General features: G+C 47.9%; 1 protein-coding gene across 9 annotated transcripts in view; it reads right to left on the bottom strand.

Annotated features, from left to right (window-relative positions):
* Nucleotides 1–6,994: 6,994 nt before the first annotated feature.
* The window catches only part of Kctd21 (potassium channel tetramerization domain containing 21), a 12,373-nt gene continuing 8,387 nt past the window's right edge, over nucleotides 6,995–10,980 (bottom strand). For all 9 annotated transcript variants that reach the window (XM_008844199.2, XM_008844200.2, XM_029568862.1 and 6 more), the window contains one exon: nucleotides 6,995–8,086. In XM_008844199.2, coding sequence (XP_008842421.1) covers nucleotides 7,274–8,056 — 783 coding nt within the window. In that variant the 5' untranslated portion in view covers nucleotides 8,057–8,086 and the 3' untranslated portion in view covers nucleotides 6,995–7,273. The remainder of the gene's footprint in view (nucleotides 8,087–10,980) is intronic.

The raw sequence follows: 10,980 nt of genomic DNA, 5'->3' as shown, positions 1-10,980 counted from the left end.
TGGAATATAGCCATAGGACAGTTCTATCAACTTAGCAACTTGGTCACAGGTTCATGCTATAAGATGAAAGGGTGATAGAAAACATGTGAGGCCAGTCCTGTGTCTGACAGCTCCATGACAGCCCCATCATGGATTTTCTGGGCTCTGTTGGCATGTCTCCATGGGTAGCAAGGTGATTTTTCTACCCAGCTCTGGCTGGAAGAGAGATGAACTCTATCATGCTGCATTCTGCCAAAGAAGCTTTGAGGCCCAGGACAATGAAGAGATTTGCTCAAGGTCACTTGAAACACCAGCAGAACAACCTGGACCAGAGTCCCGGCACTTGGAAGCCTGTTTCTGTCCTTGGCCTCAGAGTTGAGTGAAAATAATCTTGAAAGAAGATTCAATGTGTCACATCAATTCCCAGGAGGATTCTTACTCAACTTGGTCATTTAAATTAAATTCTATTTAAATCAATGCAATATTTGCTAACAACATGTTACGTACAGGGCACTATTTTATTTTTTCTTTTTCTAATTGAAATTTTGGGAATTTCCTATAATATATTTTGATCACATTTAGATTCTCTCCCCTATCTGCACCCTCTCCTTACTACTGCCCACCCAATTTCCCATACTCTAACATGTATGTATGAATGTATGCATATGTAAAGACCTATTAAGGCCTATAGAGTCAGGTTTGTGTCCCCAAATGGGTTCATCCACAGGAGTCTTGTAGGACATTATTCTAACAGACAACATGACTACAGGCAAGTCATTTCACCTCCCTACACCTCAGTTTCCTCATCTATGAAATAAAGAACTCCTTGTGCAGCTTTCTTAGGAGAGTAAATGAGGAAAAGAAGTTAAGTGCTTTGTAACTGTTAAGTGGTATGCCCATAGAGGGGTTACTGCTAAATTGCCCATCTATCTTTGTGGTCCACTGTACCTGGAGCCACATGACACTGGCTACCACATTTGAATTTGTTTATCTGTCTCTCTTATTCCAGCCTCCCAAAGAGAGGGATGTGTGGAGTTTATCTATTGTAGATAGGGATATTGTCTAGTGGTAGAGTGCTTGTCTAACACATGAAAAGCCCTGGATTCAATCCCCAGCACAGAACAATAATAGTTTGTTTAAACTGGACTTGGTGGTACAGTTCTGTAATCTTAGCAGTCAAGATGATAGGGCAGATGGACTGTGAGTTGGAGGTAAACAGGTTTATGTTGAGTTAGAGTCCAACCTGGGCTACATAGCAGTCTCAAAAAAAAGCTTATTTTTTTGGTGTGGGGGGGGGTCTTTTTGTGACAGGGTCTCTCTGTAGTCCTGGCTGGTCTGTAACTTGCAATGTGCTATGTAGACCAGGCTGCTTTTAATTGCAGTGATCCACCTGCCTCTGCCCCCCAGATGCTGGGACTAAAGGTATGTGTCATCATGCCCAGCAAGTTTACTTTTCTTTTCCTTTCCTTTTTTTTTTTTTTTTTTTTTTTTTTTGGTCTTTTTGAGACAGGGACTCCCCCTAGCCCTAGCTGGCCTGGATTCACTATGAAGGAGGGCAAGGGAGTTCTGTAGGCTTTCCTTTATAAGGCATTCATCAATTCATGAGGGCTTTACCCTAACCCAACCACCTCTCCAAAGTCTCACATTTAGATGCCAATACCTTGAGGTTTCGGATTCAACATACGAATTTTAGGGGGACATAAACATTTAGTCTATAAATAGAATGTGTCATGAGATCTGTTTCTAAAATCCAAGGAGTTGCCAACCCAAGGTCATGAGAAGACTGGAGGAGAAAGAACTCAGTGAGAGGGAGGTAGAGGTGAAGATGTCCTCTGTGGATGGACAGGGGTTTAATCACTGGAGAGGAGTGGCTGGGATGCTCCAAGTAGCAGTAGTTGGGTAAAGGAAGGAGACAGAAATCCACATGGGCTATGGAGGAGACCCTTGAGACAACAGGCAATGGAACAGCAATGAACGATAGGCCCAGGAAGTCATGATGATAATGGTGGTAACAATTTTCAGCACTTAGCATTTGCTATATTCTGAGCACTGTTCAAAAGCTATATAGACGGCTGGAGGGATGACTCCAAGGTTAAAGCATTTGCTGTAGCAAGTGTGACTACCAGGTGACCAGAGTGCAGCTCCCTAGCACCTATGTAAAAGCCAAGTAGATGTCATGGCCCACCTGTAATTCCAGCACTGGGGAAGTGGAGACAGGGTCCCTGGATCAAGGTGACCAGCTAGACTAGCTAAGGCTAGCTCTGGGCTCCAGTGAGAGACCCTGCCTCAATACATAAGATGGAGAACTAAGGAAGACGTAAGATGTTCATCTTTGGCTTCCACATATGCATGCACACATGTGCACACATACATGTAAACCTGCAATACACACCCAGTGCACACACATGTCCCCCAAAGGTACATCAAGTATTATGAAACCCTTTCAACAAGTGTATGAGGTGGGTACTGTTCTCTCTAGACAAACTGCGAGGTTAACTATCTAAAGTTGCCTTGCCATTAAGTGGCAAAGCAGGAACTTGATCCACATCAGACTCCAGCGTTTATGCTCTTTAACTTTAGAAAGCTAACACCTGTTTGTAAAGAGCTAGGGACTTTGGTTTTTTCCCTTGTGCTACAGAAAGAAGTTTGTACAGACTCTTGAGCACAAGACGACTTCATGGAGCTAGAAAGGTCTTACTCCTCCAGAGGCAGAGGCCACTCAAATGTATATTGAGTACCTTCTGTGTGCTCGGCACTGGTGAGAGCAAAGCAGAGCCCTGCGCTTATAAACATGAAGGGAGGCAGAGATGGAGACAGCTCACTTAGGTCCAGAGCCCTCTTCCCAGCCTATCTGTGATACCACATTGGTGAGCACGCTTGTGCCATGGAAACTGGCAAAGGCTACAAACCAAGGCCTGTTCCCAGAGAGGTGACTATTGGCTGTTTACCAGTACCACTCTGCCTTGGGTTGCTCGAGGGGGTCAGGACTCATTCTCCCTGGTGGAGCCAAGAAAATGGAGCCTACGTAGGGTGTTGAAGGATGAGCAGATGTTTGCTATGAAGACAAGGCAGGAAAGGGCAACCCAGACAGAAGCGTGAAATGGCATGGCACACTACATGTTTCTGGAAAGGAAACTGGATGTGAAGGAGCTTGGCAGCCTGGGAGTTATCAGTGTTTATTAAGAGAATCAATACAACCCTGGGGCTGAGAAGAGTAAGTCCCTTTTGTTTTTTAGCTGGATTGATCCCTAGAGGATTTCAAATGAGGTTCCACTGGGCCTTTACTCAGCTCTCAGTAAAAGGGAGTCTAGGCCTTGGTGGGGGATAGTGCTGGCCTAGGGAAGAGAATGGGCTGGAATATGCTAGGGCTGCTAGCTAACTGGAAAATGGTGACAAGGCTTTTGAAATGTCCTGGGTATTGGGGGCGGGGGCAAGGGTCAGATACTCGGGGCTGAGATTCACTGCCCATAAGGTCAGCTAGCAGTATCACTCTCAAAGCCTGTTTTGTCAAGTTTTGGGTCAGGTGGAGACCTGAGTGCTATGGGTACTCAGCAATCCTCTGGCTTCCACCAGCCAACTTCTCTCGGGGTCTCCTTTGGTTTCAGGGCCCCAGACTGGGTGAGTGTGTCAGCAGACTATCCCCACTGCTCTGCCTGTACTAGACTGTCCAAAGGTTCTCAAGGAGGCTGAGGGCACCGGGCTGTCTGGGCAGGAGCTTCCAGAGCCAGAACCTGCAAGGCCTATAAACTCACTTGGCCCCTCCCTTTGATGAGCTTGTTATCAAGGCTGTTTTTCTCTGGGAAATGATCATGGGACTTGTTTCCCTGCCAACCACTGCCAACAGCCCTGAGCCCCCTGGGTCCAGGCAGACACAGATGGCCAGTGTGAAGAGACTGCAGTCCAGAAAAGGGATGGGCAGTGCTCTGGCCACAAGCTGAGCTTGGATAAGCCCCTATTCATACAGGCTATTAGCAGTAATTCATAAAAGGAAGCTGAAATTGGAGTGAATAAATGCTATGATTCAGGTCATACAGTGGCTTACAAAACAGGGTTGGGTGGATACATTCTAGTCTGTACTGAGGTGGAGCACTGTGATGTGGGCGAGGGAAGACCATAACCACCCCTGTAAAGGGAGCATGGACCCAATGGCAGAATAGGGTCAGATGCTTGGCCCATCCTAAAAGAGGAAAGGGCTTTTGGTGGTTCTGAGGGTGTGAGGTCAGAGTGGAACTAAGGAGGCAGTCACTGCTGGCCTTCAAGCATGCAGGGACCCTGCTGGGGGCAGGCTTCACGTGGTGGTCATGGCAAGGTGCTTTGGGGTTCCCACAGGCACCCTTTCTAACCATGCTGCTGCATGTGTGGGACTGAGGTCAGAAACAGAGAGCTGGCAGCTGCCATGTCTGGAATTACAGGGATGAAGCCTTGGCAGGATAAAACTAAAACAAGTGTTGGTGGGTCCCTTAGGGAGTGAAAGGCTCAGAGCAGCCTGCTCTTCCTTGCTCCTGCTCCACACTCACTCACATCCACTGGAATGGCTCCTCCCATACTGCTCTGTGCCTCCTTCTCTTTCCCACACTTTTGCTAGGGAGATGGCTGAACTCACCTATCAGATGTGTGCCCAGCAACTGTGCTGAATGCTTCACCTGGCCCCATCACATCCCCATGCAGTGGCTGTGTGACAACACACCCCTGTTCTCAGCCACCTCCCCTGCCTATCCACAGTGCACTCCTTGTGAATTCTGTCAGTTGACTAACCCACACTCCACCATCCATAAAGCTCTTCTGGGAAGAGCTGTCATGTTCCCTAAGTTTCCACAGCACATGTATGAAGCGTCATTTTCCAGGCTGTCCTAGCCTTCAGGGTTTGTTAGCTACACTCTCCCTGCACAGGGGTGAACCATAACCACCCCCTGAAAGAGCATCAACTGAGCAGTGTGCCAGGACCAGCTGGGATTTCCAACTGGGAGGTGCCTGGTGTGGCACTGTTAACCCAAAGAGGCCACAAATCATAGAAGCTTGGTGACATGGCCAAAGTTACACAGCAAAGAATGGAGCCAGTTCAAACCCGAGTTTGACTGAAGACTGGAGATTTTCCCCTCTGGAAGGAGACACAAGAAGAATTATCATTTATCATTTATTCTCACATACATTATTTCATTTGATCCTCACAACAGTTCTGTGAGGTAGGTAGGGTTATTATGTATTACTATTATGCCCATTTCACAGATGAAGAAATGGAGGTGGCTCAGTGAGGCGAGTGACTTGCATCAAGTCACATAGTATGTTAGTGGCTTCACAGGTTGTGTACTTTCTCTAAGGTCAAGCTTCTTGAATTAGGAAGCACCGAAAAGATGGAGAAAGCAAAGTTTTACAGAGAGAGGAAAGGCCAGTGTGGATTTAGATTTCTTCCTTATTTTGCTATGGTCATAACTTCTGCTTCCTGGTCTTAACTGGGTTTTCTTTGAACCCAGAATACCCTGGTGTGGTGACCCAGGAAGGCCATGACCAAGAGACTCCTGGGTCCCATGGCAGGAAGGAAAGACCTTTATTGCCTAAAGGACCAGGTTTTGTCTGTAACTTTGCAAGCTACCCCTTCACAAGATAAAAACTATGGAAGCCCTTTGCTCTATCCTCCTTGTGTGGATACCTGTACCAGGCTTCTCTGGCAGTGTCTGGAGCTCCTCCCTAGAGGGGAAGACTCTGGGAAATCTCAAAACCATAGTCATTCCAGGGATGACTCACGATGTACAGCTTGGAGCCTGTCAGACTCTTCACCTGCTGGGAAGTCGTGGCTTGTGGTTTCTAGCTCTGAACGTATTCCAGGGAGGCCCACAGTTAGTTAGGACCAGACACTGTGACAGGGGAAAGCCTCATCTTTAAGAGAAGTGTGTTAGGGCTGGATACTTCCTCAAAGAACACTGTGATGGTCCGAAGTGCTCCTGTGCTCCTCGCTGCACACTGCCCTCCAAGACCCTGGATCTCCTCAGACAGTGATCTTCTTCCAACCAGAAATGGTCAGGAGCATACTGAGCCATGGTTGGTGGGGAAGGTAAAGTGGGGACCATGAAGAAGGCAAAGCCATATAAAGGGGGGTTGACTTACAAGGAGGGAAGGGAGCCAACTTTGGTTCTGAAGACAGATTGCAAAGGGGAATCTGAATTCTAACTAGTCACATCTTCAGAGTGTCTGGACCCCAAGGCGACTATTTTCAAAGCAAAGATACACATTCGTGTGAAAAGGAAGTTCTGAAAATAAGACCTAGCACACAGAAATGGCAGGAGAGACATGGGGTCAACACTGGGAGAACTTTCTAGCAGCCAGTCCTGTATAACCATGGCAGGAGCTGCCTTGGGGATAGTGAGCTTTCTGTTACCAGGGGTACACAGGCTGCCACAGGTGATCCCTTGGAGGTACTCAAGGAGAGGCACTCATCCCCAAATGTACTGGGGAGGGGGAAGAACTAAGAAACTACTGGATTATTTTCCAACCCTGAGAGTCCACATACTGGCTTAAACTGACCTGTTTCAGTGAAACTTCCAATTCATGGAGAAAGACTAAGAAGATCAAGCAACAGGCTGGATCATGAAGTGCCTTTCATTACTCTGGCACCAACACTTTCACATCTTTGCAGGGACAGCGGTTCATCTTAAATCCCTCAGTCTGGCTTCCTCAGAAGGGACAATCCTCTCCTCTGAACCGTGGACACTCACTCTTCTAGGCTATTGCCATAGCTCAACTTTCTCCCTGAGCAGAGGCCACAAAGAATTCTGGGAACACACAGCATTCCAAGCCACCCAAACAAAGGAGTCCCAGATCCTGGGCACATCCTCCAGAAGGAAAAGCAGGTGTGATGGGAACTGCTGCACACATTATGTCTCAGGAAACCGAAGGGAGTGTCTTCTCACCCCACTGCTCCGCTGCTGGGGCTCTTTGCAGAGGTGGCTAGGTGAGGCACTGGCTAATGGTATGGAGCTAGAGCCCATGAGAAGACTACTGCTCCCTTTTCCCGGCTAGAAAGTCTTCCTGTAGGCTCCTTTGTATGCATCAGCTGACTCTTCACTTGTCATAACGAACTGTCCATCTTGAGCTCAAAATGGCAAGAAAAAGGTGGTTCTGTGCAGAGGACATGTGGATTCCAAAAGGTGGGCTTCATCATGAGGGAATCAAGTCCTGCTATGCAATTAATACAGATTAGTATAGTTCCCTGCTTCCTGCCACTGGTGAGACGCTCTCCTCAAGGCCTTGGCTGACATAAGCTTCTTGGGAACCCCCACCCAATGTTGATGGGGTCTTTTTACCTGTACCGTATTAATCGAATGATCTTATTGTTCATAAAATCCAGAGCGTGTGGGTGAGAAGAGTCGATGCAGAAGCCATCACTCAGGGCGATTTTCAGTACCTCCTCCACAAAGACCTGAAAGCTGTTGATCTGTTTGTTGGCAGGTACCACCCATAGCCTCTTGAGGTTCTGCTTGGTGTACTCTTCCTCTGGCAGGCCCTCTACATTGGCCACCCAGTCCAGAGTTAGGTGGTTGGGGTCCTGCAAGTGGCTGGTGATGGAAGAGAGATTGCCATTGGAGCAGTAGAAGAGCTTAGAGCCCAGGAGTTTGAGGAAGAGACAGGATGTACTGAAGATGTTGGCGTTGAACACCTCCATGCTGGAAGATGACAGGCTGTAGATCTGGGGTGCCTCCCGTACCGTGAAGTGGACGGTCTGCACATGCTGCTTCAGTGTGATGTTCAGCATGGCATTCTTCTCTGCCTTGGAGAGCTCTATCTCCTTCTCCTGCAAGGCCTCGATCAGGGGCTGTACCTGGTAGAAGTCGGCTTCCCTGCGGAGCAGGCCCATCTCCTGGAAGTCCTCTGGCAGGTCCAGGTGGGAGGTCCGCAGGAAGTTGAGGATGTAGCGGAACACTTTGCCGTCCCGGTCAATAAAGCAGTTGCCCTGGCTGTCCTTCTTGGTGGGCATCTTCCCACTGAACATGGCACCCAGCATAGAGTCAGGGAAGCTGGTCAGGGTTGCCAGTGAGGTAGTGTAGAGCTTCCCCCCAACATTCAGTGTAATGGGGTCGGACATGGCAGGAGGCTGACGTGCTGGCAAAGAGTCCTAGATGGAAAATTGAGAAAGGACTATTATCCTACCATATCTGGGTAGTCACAGTCCTAACTATAGATCAAGCCTACAATGAGGTTGAATGTTTCACTGTGTAAAGCATATTAGAGTCATAGGAAATACAGACATTCATACACACATGCACACACAGTCTGTGTCCTACTATCCAGAGTCTATTTTAATTTTACAGAATATGATCCTGGGGTTTTTGAAAAGCTCTTTTAGTGATTCTAAATGTTCAGTGAAGCCAGAGCCACTGGTCTAACAGAAGAAAGGAAAATGTGCCTGGGCTGGAAGCTACCTGAATTCCTTTATATTTATTTGCGTATATAACAGTCCTATCTTTTGACTGAAAGATATGAAATGTCATCATCTCTCACTGTTGTGCAGATAAGGAAAAACAGGCTATGATGTATTCCTGGCTTTGGCAGGATTCAAACTCAAGTCCCATTTAATGAAAGAAAAATGTTTAAATGCTTACTAGCAAAAAAGACTGTTATTTTTTGAAGTACTTAAATGCTTTGAGATATGTAGCTCCAGGCTCAGTACTCTCGCTGTATAAGTGCTGCCTCTGAAGTGAATTATTTTTCTATTTCAATTTACAAATATCTGCAACTAGTGCCATGTCTGTCTCCCAGAACCCCATGGGTCACTCGGCTTCCTGCTTCCAAATGACAATCCTTTTTGGACTCCCCCTGGCTCTGTGCCCACCTTGCCATGAGGATGCTCATCTCGTTCCCCATCTCTGAAACTGACCGCAGAGCAGTGCAGTTTCCTGAAGCCTTGGATCCAAACATCTCTTTAAGACAGTAGATAGCATGAGATATACCCTCAACTTCTACAGCCACCTTGTGAAATGGATTCAGCAGTGTTATCCTAACAGTGGGGGCAGGGAAATCAAGAGAAATGAGCCCCAGTGCCACCTGCTGCTGGTGGTAGGGCAATGAAAAACCCTGAGAGCAGTCACAAAACAGATGCACTAAGAGCTGGGGGAAATGAATCCTGTCACAAGAAACACCTAGTTAAGCATACCTACTGCCCAGATGAGGAAACAGGTCCATGGGGGTAGGAGAGGGGGTGAGGTGGACTGCCCCAAAGTTATTTTGCAGAGGTATCAAGTACTTCTCTGTCTCTGCCATTTGAAGACGGTAACTACACTGAGACCCCCTTTCTCTCCAGAGGCTGGGTTGGGGAGAAGCTTAGCTGCCTTGTTTAACCCTGGCGAGTGTCCCTTTGAGTCATTCCAAGTCTAATGGGGCACTTTGATATTGTAGAAAATCACAAACCATCTGCAGTGTCTGAAGAGAAACCAGCCCACAATGCAGTTATAAAACTGTTGGCAGAAGTATGGGGCAGATGGACTGTGAGACAGTGGGGAGGTCCAATGGTGGGGGGGTGAGCCATGGAAGGGGCTGAGGCAGACTTTTGGAAGCAGCAGCTGGGAAGGGTGCTGGGGCTCACAGCTGAGTCTGGCAAAGACTAGACTCGAGTGGGTCACTCCTTATTCATTCTAGAATCTCCTTTCTCTCCCTCCTTTCCCATTCCAGGGACTCTAGTCTCCTCCACCTTCTTTTCCTTTTAGATAACAATTTGCATATTTTAGCTTTTCTTGAGAAATGTCACATAAACTCCCCACCTCCTAAAACGTGGGACTTCAGGCCTAGGCTTTGTGAAGTACCTCAGCCTCACAGGCTGAGGGGTCAGAGGGGTAGGTCTGTCTTTCCTGCCACAGACCCCATATCTTCTCCAGGTGTTAGTGCTGGGAGTGGGGACTAGGGTTGGCAAGCTGCAAAGCATTCCTGAAGATCTATGGGTGGCACCCAAACTCTTATTTCTCTGCTTGTAGAAAGCAGCAGACTATGACATCATGGCTCCTGGTCATTTGTCTGGGGAAAGCAAGAGTCTCAGTTGATAAGGACAGAGGCAGGCTGAGAAGGCAGGCCTCTTGTCCCTAATCCAGGATGCCCTCGATGGGCTTGCTCCATTCTTATGGAGTCACAGAGCACAATCTTCCAAGGCCCCATGTTCTAGTCATCAGTGTCCACCATTACAAACCCACTGGTCCTGGTAAAAAAGGCATTAGGGGACAGGAAAGGGCACCTCTGGAGGGCCAAGGAGCTGGGTGAGGTAGTGCAATGAGGTAGGGATGAACTAACCACTGTGCTGCAGTCCCCCATGTGCACCCAGCTGTCTCCTATTTCTACAGATATTCCCCAGGTATCAGAGCTCTGTAGAACTCCTCTGCTCCAGACCACTGACACTCTTCTCAGTTACCAGCTGCCTGCGACCAAGACCTGGTGGCAGCTCAGACTCCTCAGCACAACAATGTGTCTGACTCTATCGCCTTAAACCCATTACTGGAAGCACTGCAGGAGCCCGGGCCTCACCCCTGCTCCGTGTCTACACTCTACATCCTCCCTTGGCTCTGCCTTCGGCCTACTCTTATGGTCTGCAGACCAGATTCTCCTGCAGCACTCTTCTTTGTCCAAACCACCTTGCCTTCCAGTTTTACCCCAAACCTGCTTCTGCACACATTCTGGGCTCAGGCACTGCAGATACCTGTGTCACCCTCACAGTCACCTGTCTGCTTTGTTCTTATACCCTACCCTTTCCACTTTTTCTGTTGCCAAGTTTAAGGTCTAACCTAGGAGCAAGTGCCTCTGTGAGACTGTGCCCAAATCTCCCCTATGTTAAGCGCTCTCTTCTGATGGGTGTGGTGGAGTATACCTTTAATTCCAGCACTTGGGAGGCAGAGGCAGATGGATCTGTGTGAGATTGAAGCCAGCCTGGTCTACAACAGGCTTTTAACAAGTTATTTTTATATTATTATTATTTGGTCTTTTTTGAGACAGGGTCTCCCTGTAGCCCCAGCTGTCCTGGAACTCACT

Source organism: Nannospalax galili, unplaced genomic scaffold (assembly GCF_000622305.1).
Source record: "Nannospalax galili isolate Female #2095 unplaced genomic scaffold, S.galili_v1.0 scaffold278, whole genome shotgun sequence".
NCBI lineage: Eukaryota > Metazoa > Chordata > Mammalia > Rodentia > Spalacidae > Nannospalax > Nannospalax galili.
This window is presented reverse-complemented; position numbering and strand designations above follow the sequence as displayed.